We start from the raw sequence: 18,611 nt of genomic DNA, 5'->3' as shown, positions 1-18,611 counted from the left end.
CCACTATTTTCATTTAAAATTAAATTATTTCAGGACTGAAATATTCACTTTTACATTTCTCGCTGAGAATTAATCGTTTTTGGGTGAAATTTTTGGAAAATATTGATTCTTTTTTATTTAAAAATAAAACTGGTTGAAAAATTTTATTTTTCTAGTTGATTCCGACGTTCTTTTATTTGAAATTAAATACTTTTTGGATTGCAATATCAAGTGTTGCATGTTTTTTTTGTTGATAGGTCTTAATTTTACTTTAAAATACATCTTTTCGTTGAAAATTCTTTTTTTTTTTTGTACAAAATAGCGTTTTTTCTCAAAAATTCATATTTTAGTGTTAAAAAATTTAATTGATTTATAGAAAATTCGTCTTTTTTAAGACTTTTATTATTTTTTAATGACAAATATAACTGGTACGAATTAAAATTTAAAAAATGGATTTCGACTGTTTTTGATTAAAAATTAAAATCTTGTAGGATTGAAATATCAACTTTTACATTTCTCGCGGAGAATTCATATTTGTTGGATGAAAATTAATCTTTTTTATCGGTTAAAAAATCATTATTTTGGTTGAAAATTCGTCTTTTTTGGTATAAAATAGAGGGTTTCCTTTAAAATTCTTATTTTCGTGTTGAACAATTAAACGGACGTATAAAAAATACGTCGTTTTTTATAATATTTATTCTTTTTTAATTAAAAATATAACTGCTACAAATTTTAAAAATTCTGCTTATTGATTTCGACTGTTTTCTTGTTTAAAATAAAATTCTTTTAGGATTGAAATATTAGCTTTTACATTACCCCTGAGAATTCATATTTTTTGGATGAAAATTAATTTTTTTTTAGTTGAAAATTCGTCTTTTTGTATAAAATAGCGTTTTTCTCGAAAATTCATATTTTAGTGTTAAAAAATTGAACTGATTTATAGAAAATTCGTCTTTTTTAAAAATATTTATTCTTTTTTAATTACAAATATAACTGGTACGAATTAAAATTTTAAAAATGGATTTCGAATGTTTTTGATTAAAAATTAAAATCTTTTAGGATTGAAATATCAACTTTTGCATTTCTCGATGAGAATTCATATTTTTGGATGAAAATTTGTCTTTTTTGGTATAAAATAGCGGGTTTTCTTGAAAATTCTTATTTTCGTGTTGAAAAATTAAACTGACGTTTAAAAAATACGTCGCTTTTAAAAATATTTATTCATTTTTTAATTAACAATACAACTGGTACAAATTTTAAAAATTCTGTTTATTGATTTCGACTATTTTCTTGTTTAAAATAAAATTCTTTTAGGATTGAAATATTAACTTTTACATTACCCCCTGAGAATTCATATTTTTTGGATGAAAATTAATCTTTTTTGGTTGAAAATTCGCCTTTATTGTATAAAATAGCGGTTTTTCTTGAAAATTCATATTCGTGTTATTCTTTTTCAGTTAAAAATACAACTGGTGGAAAACTTGTATTTTTTTCAAGTTGATTTAGACTGTCTTTGTGATTTAAAATAAATATCTTTCAGGAATGAAATATTAACTTTTTACGTTTATCGCTTAGTATTGATTTTTTTTTAGATGAAAATTCTACTCTTTTGGAAAATATTGATTCTTTTTTTAGTTAAAAATAGAACTGGTTGAAAATTTCTCTTTTTATGTTCAATTTCAATTGTTTTTTTCCTTTAAAATAAAAATCTTTTTGACTCGAAATACCAACGGTTACATTTTTTCGTTGAGAATTCAAGAATCTGAGGAAATTTATATTAACATATTAACAAAAAATTAAACCTAAAAATGTAAATAGTTAATCGAAATTTGTATTTTCTACTAATAATTATTTTTCCCCTCTGACGACGATGCTAGTTTTTATAAAAAATCGAATATAAAACTGTCTTTTTTTTTTTAATTCCTCCAAGCTTTTCAAAGGATTTAATTACACTCTTTGTATGTACTTTTTTTTTGTTTATCTTTTAATTTCAGGATCTTATTTCTGCTACGACAACCCGGGAGCGCTGCAGGACAATTTTACGAAAGACCTGAATATGACACCCAGCAAATTTGTTCTTCTCTATTCAATTTATTCTTGGCCCAATGTAATATTATGCTTTGTCGGAGGTTTCCTGTTGGATAGGGTTTTTGGTGTTCGATTAGGAACAGTCATTTACATGTCAATCACGATGGTTGGCCAATTTATTTTTGCTCTTGGTGGTTTACTCAACGAATTTTGGCTTATGATGCTTGGACGATTTATATTTGGGTAAGCAGAAATTCAAGGTTTTTATTTATAAAAAAAAAAAGTTTGCATCTTTAATGATGTTCACTATGTAGTCAACTTACGAATTTTTGAAGAATATATTTTGAAGAAAATGATCTTTTTATTTTTTTTTTTTATTAGAAAATTAATCTTGTTGATGTAAAATTAATGTTTTTGGTTGAATATTCAAATAAATGATTAAAAATTGAACTATTTGAATAAAAAATTCATTTTTTACGTTCAGGTCACCCTTTTGGTTAAAAATTCATGTTTTTGTTTTAAAATTTTTTTTTTCAGAAAATTCATATATTGTGATGAAAATTAATATTCTTTATTAAAAATTATTATTACAAATAAACAAAATTCAATTCTGAGGTTAAAGCTTATATGTTTTTGGTTAAAAAATTCTTTGTTTTTATAGTTGAAATAGAAATAATAATTTTGTCTACTAAAAATTTAATTATTCGATTTTTGATTAAGAATTGATTGTTTCGTTTGTTAAGAACAGCATCTTAGTTGAAAATTCATCTTTCTACTTACTTTATTTCTATTCTTTTTATAAAAATTTATGTTTTTAGTTTAAAATTCATTTGTTTGAGTTGAAGGTTCATCATTTCTTAAAAATTCGACTTTTTGGTTGGAAAGTCATGTATTTTGTTATTTTTTTTTAAGGAAATTAATCTTTTGGTTGAAAGTTTATCTTTTTGGTCAAAAATTTAAATCTTTTATTCCAAATTCATTTTTTTTTTTTCACTAAAAATTACTTTTGTTTATTAGGAAAGTTAACGATTCCATTTTTTGTTAAAAATGAATATTTTTTGGGTAAAAATTCAATAATTAGGTTTAAAAATAATGAATTTGTTGAGAAATTAATTTTTTCGTTTGAAAATTAATTAAATTTTTTTTAAATTCAACTTTTTGTTTAAAAATTCAAATATTTTGTTCCAGATTTATTTTTGTTTATCTGAAAATTTAACTAATCTATTTTTGGTTGAAAATTCATATATTTCGATGAAAATTATTATTATTATTATTTATTCTTTTGTTTTGAAAATTACGTAAAAAACGTATCTTCTTAGTTGAAAGTAGAACTAATTTATTAAAAATTCGAATTTTTCCTTGAAAATTGTTTTTTTGTTGTTCTGTTTTTTGTAGGAAATTAATACTTTTAGTTAAAAGTTTATCTTTTTTGTTGGAAATTTAAATATTTTGTGCCAAATCTGTTTTTATTTTTATTGAAAATCATTTTCTTTGACTGAAAATTTAACTATTCCATTTTTGGTTGACAATAAATATTTTTTTGGTTAAAAATTCAACAATTTCGTTGAAAATTGACCTTTTTTGGTAGAAAATTCACCTGTTTGCTAGGAAATTAATATTATGTTTTTTAAAATTCATCTTTTTGTTTAAAAGCTCAAATATTTCAGCTAAATATTCGTAATTTTGGGATAAAAATTGTTGTTTTTTTTTAGGCAAAAATATATCTAGTTGGTTAAATTCTTTTGTTAAAATCTCATGTTTTTATTTTTTAATTCATCTTTTTCATTTGAAAATTCTTTTTTTGTTGTTGAAAATTAATCTTCTCGGTTCAAAATTGATCTTTTTGTTGTGGAAATTTAAATCATTTGTTCATTTTTTTTATTGAAAATTATTTTTGTTTAACTGAAAATTAAACTATTCTAATTTTTGTTAAAAATTAATATTTTTGGTTAAAAATTTCACAATTTTATTGAAAATTCATGCATTTTGTTTAAAAAATATTCAACATCTTTTTAGTTAAAGAGTTCAAATATTTCAGCTAAATATTCATCATTTTAGATGAAATTTTTTTTTGAAATTGATATTTTTTGTTTAAAAATTCAATAATTTATTTAAATATTGATCTTTTTTATTAGAAAATTCATCTAATTGGATGAAAGTTTATGTATTATCTTGAAAAATGGTCCTTTTCGGTAGAAAGTGGATTTTTTTGTTTAAAAATTAATATTATTTTTTTTTTAATTTATTTCATTGGTTGAAAATTCGAATACTTTGATTAAATATTTATCCATTTAAAATTGATCTTTTTAGTTAAAAATAAAACTACTTGGTCATAAATTGATCTTTTTGTTTGAAAATTTTAATATTTTGTTCTAAATTCATTTTTGTTTCATGTCCTTTTTGGTAGAATGTGAATTTTTTAAATTAAAAATTCATCTTATTTTTTAAAATTCAATTCTTTATTTGAAAATTTCAGCACTTGAGTTTAAATATTCATGATTTTATTTTAAAATTTATCTTTTTAGTTACAAATATAAGTAGTTGGTTAAAACTTCAACTCCTTTGTTACAAATTCATATTTCTGGTTTAAAATCTTCCTTTTTTTGAAAATTAATTTGGTTTGTTATAAATTAATCATTTTGCTTGAAAAATTTTCTTCCAAATTCATTTTCGTCTTCATTTCAAATTATTTTTTTTTAACCAAAAATTTAATTATTCCATTTTTGGTTGAAAATGGATATTTATAGTTTAAAAATTTAAAAAAAAAGGTTAAATATTGATATTTTTTATTAGAAAATTCGTGTTTGGTTGAAAAATGGTTCTTTTCGGTAAAAAGTGATTTTTTAAAAATTATTCTTATTTTTTTGAAATTTATTTCTTTGTTTGAAAAATCCAGTGCTGAGTTAAATATTTATGATTTTAGTTTCAAATTGATCTTTTTAGTTAAAAATATTTGATAAAAAAATCAAATCTTTTGTTACAAATTCATGTTTTCGGTTTAAAATTCTTTTTTTTTTTTGTAGAAATTAATCTCCTTGGTTGTAAATTTAAATATTTTGTTCCAAAGTCATTCTTGTCTTGAGTTAAAATTATTTTTGTTCAACTAAAAATTTAAATTTTCCATTTTTTGTTGAATATTGATCTTTTTTGGAAGAAAATTAATCTACACGCTTGAAAATTAATCTTATATTTTTAAAATGTATGTTTTTGTTAAAGATTTCAAACATTTCAGCTAAATATTCATAATTTTAGATGAGCTTTTTTTCTAGTTAAAAATAAAATTACTAGATTAAAATTTAAAGTCTTTTGTTAAAAATTCATATTTTTCGTTGAAATATTATCTCTTTCAATTGAAAGTTTATTATTTTAGTTGAATAATTAATTTTTTTACTAAGAATTTAAACATTATATTTTTGACTAAGTTATTAAAAAATATTTGTTTGCTTGCTTGAAACAAATTTATTTCTCTTTTTTTGGTTGGAAATTTAAGTATTTTGTTCCAAGTTAATTTTTTTCGTTGGTAAAATTATTTTTTTAGAACTAAAAATTTAATTATTTCATGTTTGGTTGAAAATTTTCCTCTTTGTTTGGTTAGAAAATTCATATTTTGGTTGAATATTCAACTATATGGTTGAAAATAGAATTATTTAATAAAAAAAAATTATTTTTAAGATTAAAGATTAATTTTTTGCTTAAAAATTGTTTTTTTTTAAAGTTTGAATGGTAAAAAGACTTGTTGAAAAGACGTGTATATTGTTGAAAATTTATCTTTTTGGTTGAAAATTGATATTTTTTGTTTAAAAATTCAACAATTTGGTTAAATATTGATCTTTTTTATTAGAAAATTTATCTAATTGGTTAAAAGTTTATGTATTATCTTGAAAAATGGTCCTTTTCGGTAGTTAAATATTCATATTTTTGGTTTAAAAGCTTCTTTTTTTTAATAAAATTTATCTTGTTAGTCATAAATTAATCTTTTCGTTTGGAAATTTAAATCATTTATTCGCAGCTCATTTTTGTTTTTCACTGAAACGTGTTTTGGTTTAACTGAAAATTAAACTATTCCATTTGTATTTGAAAATTCACATATTTCGATGAAAATTATTATTATTTTGTTTTCTTAAATGAAACCTGGAATTTTCCAAAAACCTGTAAATTATCGGATCATTGTTGTTCCAGGACTTGAGTTCCAATTTCGATCTCCAAAATTTTGTTTTTCGAAATAACTTCGTTTTCCGGTTGAGATTTACACTTAAGGGCATGTGACACAGCTAAATACCTATATTATCGACCTCACTTTATCAGTTCACTGAATCTTTTTTTGAACCCCAGAACTTTTTTTGTAAATAAAATATCGAGCTGAAACTTTGGAAAATGTATTAGAGTACAATGAAGTACGTTTAGGTACTGCATTTTGGTAGGAACTTCACTGAAAATTATTTTATCTTTTTTCTGAACCTCGACATTTTTTGAACGTTCGAACTTTTTTTATACATAAAATATCGTTCTCGAACTTTGAGAAATACAAGAGCCGAAAGAAAACTGTGTTTAAGTACAAATTTTAATAATAAAAGATGTAAAAAAAAAATATATTTCAACTATCAATTCCATCGGCATCAGCCGGCAACGTTGTACATGAAAATACGAACCCTGGCGGCCACTAGACGAGGCTCTAGAGGATTCGTACTTTCGTGTACAACGTTACCGGCTGATGCCGATGGAATTGATAGTTGAAAATTTTTTTACATCTTTTATTATTAAGCTTTGTACTTAAACGTAGTTTTCTTTCGGCTCTTGCATTTCTCAAAGTTTGAGACCGTTATTTTATGTATAAAAAAAGTTGGAACGTTCAAAAAATGTTGAGGTTCAGAAAAAAGATGAAATAATTTTCAGTGAAGTTCCTACCAAAAGGCAGTACCTAAACGTACTTTATTTTACTCTAATACATTTTTCAAAATTTCAGCTTGATATTTTATTTACAAAAAAAGTTCTTAGGTTCAAAAAAACATTCAGTGAACTGAAAAAAGTGAGGTCGGTAATATAGGTATTTAGCTGTGTCACATGCCCTTAATCGATTAATTTTTTAAAATTTAGGATTGGGGCAGAGTCGTTGGCAGTGGCGCAAAACAGTTACGCCGTCCTCTGGTTCAAGGGGAAAGAATTGAACATGGTCTTCGGATTCCAGTTGAGCTTTGCTCGGGTCGGATCGACCGTGAATTTCTGGGTTATGGAGCCGATTTATCAGTACGTCTCGAAATCGTACTCGGGACCCACATGCATCGGAATTGTCCTTTTCCTGGCGGCCCTCACCTGTGTTGGCTCGATGATTTGTGCCTGCATTCTGGGCGTGATGGACCGACAAATGGAAAAATCGTTGAAACGGGGCGAGGGAGAAGAACCGCCTCAGCCTGTAAGACTCACGGACGTCAAGGACTTCAAAAAAGTCTTTTGGCTCGTCGCTTTCATCTGTATTGCTTACTATGTCGCTATTTTCCCCTTCATTGCCCTCGGAAAGTAAGTTTTCAAACAGTTTTTCTCTTTTTAGACCGACCATTTTAATTTAATTAATGAAAGATAACTTTTTTTGCACACAAATTTTTGGTTGAAAATGGTTATAAATTGATCTTTTTCTTCTGAAATTCAAATATTTTGATCAAAATTCATTTTTATTTTCACTTAAAATTATTATTGTTTAACTGCAAATTTAACGATTCCATTTTTTAAAAATTAAAAATGAATATTTTTTGGGGTAAAAATTCAATAATTAGGTTAAAAAATCATGAATTTGTTGAGAAATTAATTTTTCCGTATGAAAATTAATTAAAATTTGTATTTGGTTGAAAATTGTTTTTTTGCTTTTTTGTTGTTCTGCTTTTTGTAGGAGATTAATATTTTTATTTAAAATTTTATCTTTTTTGGTGGAAATTTAAATATTTGGTGCCAAATTTATTTTTATTTTGATTGAAAATTATTTTCTTTGACTGAAAATTTAACTATTCGTTTTTTGGTTGGCAATAAATAGTTTTTTGGTTAAAAATTCAACCATTTCGTTGAAAATTGATCTTTTTTGGTAGAAAATTTACCTATTTGCTTGGAAATTAATATTATGTTTTTAAAATTCATCTTTTTGTTTAAAAGTTCTAATTTTTCAGCTAAACATTCCTAATTTTTTGATAAAAATGTATTTTTTTAGTTAAAAATATATCTAGTTGGTTAAACTCTTTTGTTAAAAACTGTAAGTATCACATGCCCTTAATTCATCTTTTTCATTTGAAAATTCATTTTTTTTATTGAAAATTATTTTTGTTTAACTGAAAATTAAACTATTCCAATATTGGTTAAAAGTTAATATTTTTGGTGAAAAATTTCACAATTTTATTGAAAATTCATGCATTTTGATTTAAAAATATTCAAAATCTTTTTAGTTAAAGAGTTCAAATATTTCAGCTAAATATTCATCAGTTTAGATGATTTTTTTTTTGAGTTAAAAATAAAATTACGAGCTTAAAATTTAAACTCTTTAGTTAAAAATTCATATTTTTCTTTTAAATATTATCGCTTTCAGTTAAAAGTTTATTATTTTAATTGAATAGTTTTTTTTTCTAAGAATTTAAATATTTCATTTTTGGTTGAAAATTGATATTTCTTGTTTAAAAATTCAACAATTTGGTTAAATATTGATCTTTTTTATTAGAAAATTCATCTAATTTGTTGAAAGTTTATGGATTTTGTTTAAAAATGGTCCTTTTCGGTAGAAAGTGAATTTTTTTGTTTCAAAATTAATCTTTTATGCATTTTATCCATTTCTCCAATTTATCCATTTAAAATTTACTTTCTTGAAACGTTTAATCTTCATTTGTAAAATAAAGTAAAAGAGTGTTTTCCAAACGGAAAATCACTTATCACCAGAAATTAATGAATTTTAAACCAAAAATATGAGTTTTTTTACAAAATAGTTTAACTTTTTACGAAGGAGTTTTATTTTAAAATAAATAATTAAATTTCCATATTAAATTATGAATATTTAACTCAATTATTAAAATTTTAAACTAAGAAGATTTATTTTCCAAAAAAAAGAGTCTAAAATTACGAATATTTAGCCGAATATTTGAACTTTTGAACCAAAACATGAATTTTCTATTAAATAATATCAATTTTCAACCAAATTGTTACATTTTTAACCAAAAAATATCAATTGTCAACCAAAAATGAAATTGTTAAATTTTCAGTTGAACGAAAATAATTTTCAATCAAAATAAAAATGAATTTGGAACAAAATATTTCAATTTCCCACCAAAAGGACTAATTTTACTACAAAAAAAGGGACTTTAAACCGAAAATATGAATTTGTAACAAAAAAGTTTAACCCAGTAGTTTTATTTTTCACTAAAAAGATCAATTTTAAACTAAAATCATGAATATTTAACTGAAGTACTTGAATTTGCAACTAAAGAAATTAATTTAAAAAAAAAAGATTAATTTTCAACCAATTAGATGAATTTTTTACTAAAAAGTTCGATTTTTAACCATATTGTTGAATTTTTAACCACAAAATATCAATGTTTAACCAAAAATGGAATAGTTACATTTTCAGTGATCAAAAATAATTTTCAGTGAAATAACAAAAATCAATTTGGAACAAATTATTTAAATTTCCAACCAGGAAGATGAATTTTGTATTAAAAAATGCAACTAAAATAGATAGACCATTTTTTCAATAAAATATAAGAATTTTCAACCAAATTGACCAACTTTTTATTAAAAAAGATCAATTTTTAAACAAATTTTTGAATTTTAAACCAAAGATGAAATAATTCAATTTTTCAGTTGAAAAAAAAAAAAATTTTCATTGAAGACAAAAATGAATTTGAAATTTAATGAAGTGAAATAGATAAAATTATTTGAATTTTTAACCAAAAAGATGAATTAAAAAAAGAAGATCAATTTTCAAAAAAACAAATTAATCTTTGATCGAAAAGGACCATTTAAAAAAAATACATGAATTTTCAACGAATTAAATGGATTTTCTACGAAAAAAGATCAATTATCAAGAAAATTGTTAATCTTAAAAAAATAAATAAAAAATTTCAAGAAAAAATGGAATAGTTAAATTTTTAGTTGAACAAAAATAATTTTCAATAAAACCAAAAATGAATTTGGAAGAAATTATTTAAATTTTTAATCAAGAAGTTAAATTTTCTACAAACAAAAAAGAATTTTTAACTGAAATAGATGAATTTTAAACCAAATTGTTGAACTTTTAACCAAAAAATATTAATCTTCAACCAGAGATGTAATAGTTAAATTTTTATTTATACAAAAATACTTTTCAGTGAACAAAAAATGAATTTGGAACAAAATATTTAAATTTCTAACCAAGAAGATGTTTAGTTTTTAAATAAAAATATCAGTTTTTATCTGAAATTCGGAATGTTTTTTCACAAAATTGTGGAGTTTTTAATAAAAAATATCAATTTGTAAGCAAAATGGAAAAAAAAGGAATTTTCATCTGAAACAGATGAAATAAAAAAAAAAGTTTTAACAAAACAGTTTAACTTTTAACAAAGGAATTTTATTTTTAACTAAATAATTTAATTTTCATCCAAACTGATGAATATTTATCTGAAATATTAAAATTTTTAACCAAAAAATATCAAATTTCAGCTAAAGTCAAATAATTTGTAATGAAGACAAGAATGAATTTGGAACAAAATATTTAAATTGTTAACCAAGAAGATAAATGAAAAAGATAAGGTTCGTTTCTACCATAAAAATTGTAAACTGAAATAGATGAATTTTAAGCTAAAAACAGGAATTTTTAACAAGAGAGTTTAATTTTTAACCAAATAGTTATATTTTTAACGAAAAAAGAAAAACGAATTTTCATCTAAAATTATGAATGTTTAACTGAAATGTTTTAATTTCTAAACAAAAAGATTAATTTAAAATCTAAAATTATGAATATTTTTTCAACAATGTACAAGAATTTCCAAGCAAACAGATCAATTTTCTACCAAAAAATAACAATTTTCTACCAAAAATGGAATAGTTAAATTTTTAGTTGGACAAAAATAATATTTAATGAAACAAAAATGAATTGGGAACGAATTATTTACATTTTTAACCAAAAATATAAAATTTTAATCAAGAAGATATTTTTTCTACAAACAAACAAGAATTTTCAACTGAAACAGATGAATTTTAAACCGAAAATATGAACTTTTAACAAAAAAATATAAATTTTTAACCAAAAATGGAATAGTTAAATTTTCAAGGAAGACAAGAATGACTTTGGAAGCGGCAATTTAAATTTAAGTAATAAAAAAAAGTTTTTTTTTCATACAAATTATTAATCAAAGTTTAATCTTCATTTGTAAAATAAAGTAAAAGAGTGTTTTCCAAACGAAAAATCACTTTTCAACCGAAATTAATGAATTTTAAACCAGAAAAATAAGTTTTTAACAAAACAGTTTAACTTTTATTCAGTAAGTTTTATTTTTAACTAAAAAAACGAATTTTTTAACAAAAATATGAATTTTTGCTGATTAATGATCAAATAATTTCCCGAAGAAACGAGAAACAATATGAAATAAATATAAATTAATTAATTTTTAAACAAAAAAAAAATTAATTTTCGACCGCAAGGGTCCATTTTTAACCAAAAATGAAATAGTTAAATTTTCATATGAACAAAACTAATTTTTAATTTAAAAACAAAAATTAATTTGGAACAAAATTTTTTAATTTCCAACCAAGAAGATTAATTTTCTACCATAAAAATTGTCAAATAAAATAGATGTATTTCAGCTAAAAACAGGAATTTTTAATAAAAGAGTTTAATTTTTAACCAAGTAGTTTCATTCTTAACTAAAAAAATCAATCAAATTAATCAATTCTCTATCAAAAAAGATCGATTTTAAAAGAAATTTTTGAATTTTTAACCTAAAAATGTCAATTTTCAACCAAAAATGGAATTTTTAAATTTTAAGTTGGACAAAAATAATTTTTAATAAAACCAAAAATAAATTTAGAATAAATTATTACAATTTATAACCAAACGATAAATTTTTAATCAAGAAGATAAATTTTCTACAAAAAAAAAAAGTATTTTCTACTGAAACAGATGAGTTTCAAACTAAAAACATGATTTTTTTTCGCAAAATTGCTTAACTTTTAACCAAGTAGTTTTTTTTTTACTAAACAAATTAATTTTCATCTAAAATGATGAATATTTACCTGAAATATTTGAATTTTTAACCAAAAAGATGAATTTTTGCTGATTAATGATCAAATAATTTCCCGAAGTAACGGCAAACAACATAAAATGAATAGAAATTAATTAATTAAAAAAAAAAAATTCGTATGAAAAGTACCATTTTTCAACAAAAGACATGATTTTTCTACTAAAAAAGTGTCAATTTTTAACCAAAAATGGAATAGTTTATTTTCAGTAAAAAAAAAAAAATAATTTTCAATATAAGCAAAAATGCATTTGGTACAAATTATTTAAATTTCCACCAAAAAGTAAATTTCTAACTACGAAAATTTATTTTCTACAAAATAAAAGAAGAATTTTCAACTCAAACAGATGAATTTTGAACCAAAAATGTTATTTTTTTACAAAATAGTTTAACCTTTAACCAAGGAGTTTTATTTTTAATTAAAAAATGAATTTTCATATAAAATTATGAATATTTAACTGAATTCTTAAAATTTGTAACAAAAAAATATCAATTTTCAGTTAAAGTAAAATAATTTTTAATTAAGAAAAAAATTAATGCGGAACAAAATATTTAAATTTAAATTTCAACAAATTATATGAATTTTCAACCAAATTGAAGAATTTTTTAGTAAAAAAGATCAATATTTAACCAAATTGTTGAATCTTTAACCAAAAATGGAATAGTTACATTTTCAATTAAACAAAAATAATTTTCAATAAAAAAATAAAAATGAATTTGGAACGAAATATTAAATTTTCCAAACAAGAAGATTAATTTTCTACCATACAAATTTTTAACTGAAATAAATGAATTTTAAGCTAAAAACGGGAATTTTTAACAAGAGAGTTTAATTTTTAATCAACTAGTCATATTTTTAATTAAAAAAATGAATTTTCATATAAAATTATGAATATTTTGTCAACAAAGTACAAGAATTTTTACCCATTTAAATGATTTTTCTGCTAAAAAGCGTCAAATTTCAATAAAAAATGGAATAGCTGAATTTTCAGTAGAACAGAAATTATTTTCAATAAAACGAGAAATGAATTTGGAACAAATTATTTAACTTTTTAACCAAAAAGATACAATTTTAATCAAGAAGATTAATTTTCTACAAAAAAAAAATAATTTTCAACTTCAACCGATGAATTTTAAACCAAAAATATGAGTTTTTAAGAAATGAGTTTAACTTTTAATCAGTAAAATAAATTTTCTACCGAAAAACACAATTTCTCAACAAAAAGTCATGAATTTTTAACTAAATAAATTACTTTTCTACTAAAAAAAGATGGATTTTCAACCAAATTGTTGAACTTTTAACCAAAAAATATAAATTTTCAACAAAAAATGGAATAGTTCAATTTTGAGTTGAAAAAAAATAATTTCCAATGCAGAGAAGAATGACTTTGGAACGAAATATTTAAATTTTCCCAGCCAAGAAGATTAATTTTCAACACAAAAAAAATGTCAACTGATGTTGATGATTTTTAAGCTAAAAATATAAATTTTCAACAAAAGAGTTTAATTTTTAACCAAGAAGTTTTATTCTTAACTAAAAAACAAAAAAATAATATAAATTTTTATCTAAAATTATGACTATTTAACTGAAATATTTGTATTTTTAACCGAAAAATATTAATTTTCAGTTCAAGTGAAATAATTTTTAATAAAGACAAAAATGAAGTTGGAACAAAATATTTAATTTCCCTAGGCAAGAAGATTAATTTTCTATACAAAAAAACGATCAATTTTCAACCAAATTGTTGCATTTTTAACAAAAAATTATCAATTTTTAACCAAAAATGGAATAGTTAAATTTTCAATTGAACAAAAATCATTTTCAGTAAAAACAAAAATGAATTTAGAACAAAGTATTTAAATTTCCAACCAAGAAGATTAATTTTCTAAAAAAGAAGAATTTTTTAACTGAAACAGATGAATTTAAAACGAAAAATTTAACAAAATATCATTTTCAATATAATTGTGAAATTCTTAGCCAAAAGTATCAATTTTCATTAAAAAAACAAGTAGTTTTAGTTTTAATTAAAAAGCACAATTTTCATATAAAATTATGAATATTTATGTTGAACGAAAAAAAAAAATCGACCAAAAAGGACCATTTTTCAATAAAATACATGAATTTTCAACCAATCGGATGATTTTTATACTAAAAAGGGTCCATTTTTAACCAAAAATGAATTTGGAACAAAATATTAAAATTTCCAACCAAGGAGATGAATTTTCTACACACAAAAAATTTCAATTGAATTAAATGAATTTTCAGCTATAGACGTGAATTTTTAACAAAAGAGTTTAATTTTTGACCAAATAGTTTCATTCTTAACTAAAAAATCAAAATTTTCGTATAAAGTTATGAATATTCAAACGAAAAAACTAATTTTCGGCTGGAAAAGACCATTTTTTCAACAAAATATAGGAATTTTTAACCAAATGGCTCCATTTTCTATTGAAAAAGATCAATTTTCAAACAAATTTTTGAATTTTTAACCAAAAAATATCAATTTTCAACCAAAAATGGAATGGTTTAATTTTGAGTTGAACAAAAATGAATTTGGAACAAATTATTTAAATTTCCAATTAAAAAAAAATTTTACTCAAGAAGATTAATTATCTACAAAAAAAAGAATTTTCCACTAAAGCAGATGAATTTTAAACCAAAAACATGGTTTTTTTCTACAAAATAGTTTAACTTTCAACGACGTAGTTTTATTTGTAACTAAAAAGATGAGTTATTATTTAGAATATTTAGAATATAATATTTTTTTCAAAAAAACACAACTTATCAACGAAATACATGAATTTTTAACCAAATGGATCAATTTTCAAACAAATTTCTGAATTTTTAACCAAAAAATATCAATTTTCAACCAAAGATGGAATAGTTTATTTTCAGTTGAACAAAAATAATTTGAATGGAGTCAAAAATGAATTTGGAACAAAATATTCAAATTTCCAACGAAGAAAATTAATTTTCTATTGTAGAAATTTCAACTGAAATAGATGAATTTTTATCGAAAATTATGAATATTTATGTCAAATACTTGAATTCTTAACGCAAGAGCTGAATTACAAAAAAAAAAGAATAATCTTCAACAAAAAAATTAATTAAAAAAAAACATAAAATTAATTTTAAAACCAATAATAATATTTTCTATCGAAATACAATTTTTTAACAAACAAAAAAATATATTTTTAAACCAAAAATGGATTAGTTTAATTTTTACTCAAGAAGATTAATTTTCTGCAAAAAAAAAGAATTTTCCAATGAAACAGATGAATTTTAAACCAAAAAAAATGAGTTTTGGACGAAATAGTTTAACTTTTAACCAAGTAGTTTTATTTTTAACTAAACAACTGAATTTACATCTAAAATAATGAATATTTCACTGAAATATTTGATTTTTAAAACAAAAAAATTAATTTTCTACTGAAAAGCACAATTTAAAACAAATGAATTTTTAAGAAAATAGATGAATTTTCAAACAAAAAGATAAATTTATAAACAAGGAGATTAATTTTCTAAAGAAAAAAGGATTTCAATCCAATAACATGCATTTTTTAACAAAATACATGAATTTTCTACCAAAAATGGAATAGTTAAATTTTCAGTTTAACAAAAATGATATTCAGTAAAAACAAAAACGAATTTGAAACAAAATATTTAAATTTCCAACCAAAAAGATAAATTTTCACCCAAGAAGATTAATTTTCTACAGATAAGATTAATGTTTGAAACAAAAAAAAATAAACTAAAAAAATAAGATTAATTTTCAAACGAAAAAATTGATTTCTTAACAATTTGCATGAATTATCAACCAACTAGATGCATTTTCTACAAAAAAATATCAATTTTCAACAAAATTGTTAATTTTTTTTTGCAAAAAATATAAAATTTCAATCAAAACTGGAATAGTTAAATTTTTGGTTGAAAAAATAATAACTTTCAAGGAAGACAAAAGTGATTTTGAACGAAATATTAAATTTCCAACCAACAAGATTAATTTTCTACACAAAAGAGTTTAATTTTTAACTGAAAAAATTAATTTTCATCTAAAGAGATGAATACTTAACTGAAATATTTGAATTTTGAACCAGAAAGATGCATTTAAAAAAATAAGATTAATCTTAAAAAAAAAAAAAACATTTTTGCCGAAAAAGACAATTTTTCAACAAAACACATGAATTTTCAACCAATCAGATGAATTTTCTACTAAAAAAGATCAATGTTCAACAAAATTGTGGAATTTTTAACCAAAAAATATCAATTTTCAATCAAAATTGGAATAGTTAAATATTAAGTTTAACAAAAATAATTTTCAGTGAAGGAAAAAATGAATTGAGAACAAAATATTTAAATTTACAACCAAGAAGATAAATTTTCTACGCAAAAACAAAAGGAAATTTCAACTGAAATAGATTAATTTTAAGCTAAAAACAGGAATTTTTCATAAAAAAATTTAATTTTTTACCAAATAGTTTCCTTCCCATTCATTACTTTTGGAATGTATTATAGTAGTCGGAACTTTTAACCAAAAAGATGAATTTTGAATGAATTACGTGAAATTTCAACCAAATAGTTGAATTTTTAACTAAAAATGATTATTTTTTTAATTAAAAAAACTTTTAACTAAAAAAGAGGACTTTTCAATCACGAAGATTAATTTTATGTCAAAACGTAGGATTTTTTAACAAAAGCTTTTAATTCTTAAACAAAAAAGATCATTTTTCAGATATAAATAAAACATTTAAGTTTTCAATTATAAATATCCATTCCCAACTAAAAACGAATTTTTAAACAAAAAGATGAATTTTAAAGAAATTACGTGCATTTTCAGCAGATAAATGTTTTTCTTTAATCAGAAATCAATTTAAAATATTTTCAACTAAAAAAATGGACTTTTAATTTAAAAAAACGACTTTTCAATCACTAAGATTAATTTTCTGCCGAAAAATACGAATTTTTAATAAAAATTTTGAACTCTTAAACAAAAAAGGTAATTTTTCAGATAGAAATGATGAAACATTTAATTTTCTATTTGTAAATATTAATGTCCAACCAAAATCGAAGTTTTAAACAAAAAAGATGAATTTTCCACCCAAAGAGAAAAAGAATTTTCAATCAAGTAGTTCAATTTTAGACCAAGTTGTTGAATTTTCAACTAAAAATATTATTTTTCAAACGGAGATGAGTCTTCAACCAAAAAAGACATTAATTTTTTCAGTTATATAAATTTTCAACTAAGAAAAAGAACTTTTAATTCAAAAAAAGGACTTTTCAATCACTAATATTAATTTTCTACAAAAAAAAAAACGAATTTTTAATCAAATAATACGTATTTTAACCAAAAATAGAACAATTAAATTTCCAGTTAACCAATAATACTTTTTTAACGAAACAAATTTCAACCAAGAAGATGAATTTTTAACTGAAACAGATGAATTTAAAACGAAAAATTTAACGAAAGAACTATGACCAACTAGTTATATTTTTAACTAAAAACATGAATTTTCATCTAAAATTACTAATGTCTATGTCAAATACTTTAATTTTAAACCGAAAAGATAAATTTAAAAAAAAAAAATGGGCAATCTTCAAACAAAAAAATTAATTTTCTCCTAAATGGACCATTTTTTAAAAAGATACATGAATTTTTAACCAATTAGACGAATTTTCTACGAAAAAATATCAATTTGGAACAAAATATTAAAATTTCCAACCAAGAAGATGAATTCTCTACACACAAAAATTTGAATGGAATTAAATAAATTTTCAGTTAAAGACGGGAATTTTTAACAAAAGAGTTTAATTTTTGACCAAGTAGTATCGTTCTTAACTAAAAAAACAAAATTTTCCTATAAAATTATGAATATTTATGACAAACGAAATAACTAATTTTCGGCTGGAAACGACTATTTTTTTTAAACAAAATATAGGAATTTTCAAACAAATTTTTGAATTTTTAACCAAAAAGTATCAATTTTCAACCAAAAATGGAATGGCTTAATTTTGAGTTAAACAAAAATGAATTTGAAACAAATTATTTAAATTTCAAATAAAAAATTCAATTTTTACTCGAGAAGAATAATTATCTACAAAAAAAAAGAAGAATTTTACACTAAAGCTGATGAATTTTAAACGGAGATGAGTCTTCAACCAAACAAGAAATTAATTTTTTCAGTTATAAAAATTTTCAACTAAAAAAAAAGAACTTCTAATTTAAAAAAAAGGACTTTTCAATCACTAATATTAATTTTCTAAAAAAAAAATACGAATTTTTAATCAAATAATGCGTATTTTAACAAAAAATAGAACAATTAAATTTCCAGTTAACCAATAATACTTTTTTAACGAAACAAATT

General features: G+C 21.6%; 1 protein-coding gene across 2 annotated transcripts in view; it reads left to right on the top strand.

Annotated features, from left to right (window-relative positions):
* The window catches only part of LOC117167361 (major facilitator superfamily domain-containing protein 1-like), a 46,700-nt gene that overhangs the window by 7,672 nt on the left and 20,417 nt on the right, over positions 1-18,611 (top strand). For both annotated transcript variants that reach the window (XM_033352236.1, XM_033352237.1), the window contains exons 2-3: positions 1,974-2,250; positions 7,102-7,521. In XM_033352236.1, coding sequence (XP_033208127.1) covers positions 1,974-2,250; positions 7,102-7,521 — 697 coding nt within the window. The remainder of the gene's footprint in view (positions 1-1,973; positions 2,251-7,101; positions 7,522-18,611) is intronic.

This window comes from Belonocnema kinseyi, chromosome 2 (assembly GCF_010883055.1).
Source record: "Belonocnema kinseyi isolate 2016_QV_RU_SX_M_011 chromosome 2, B_treatae_v1, whole genome shotgun sequence".
Classification (NCBI taxonomy): domain Eukaryota; kingdom Metazoa; phylum Arthropoda; class Insecta; order Hymenoptera; family Cynipidae; genus Belonocnema; species Belonocnema kinseyi.
This window is presented reverse-complemented; position numbering and strand designations above follow the sequence as displayed.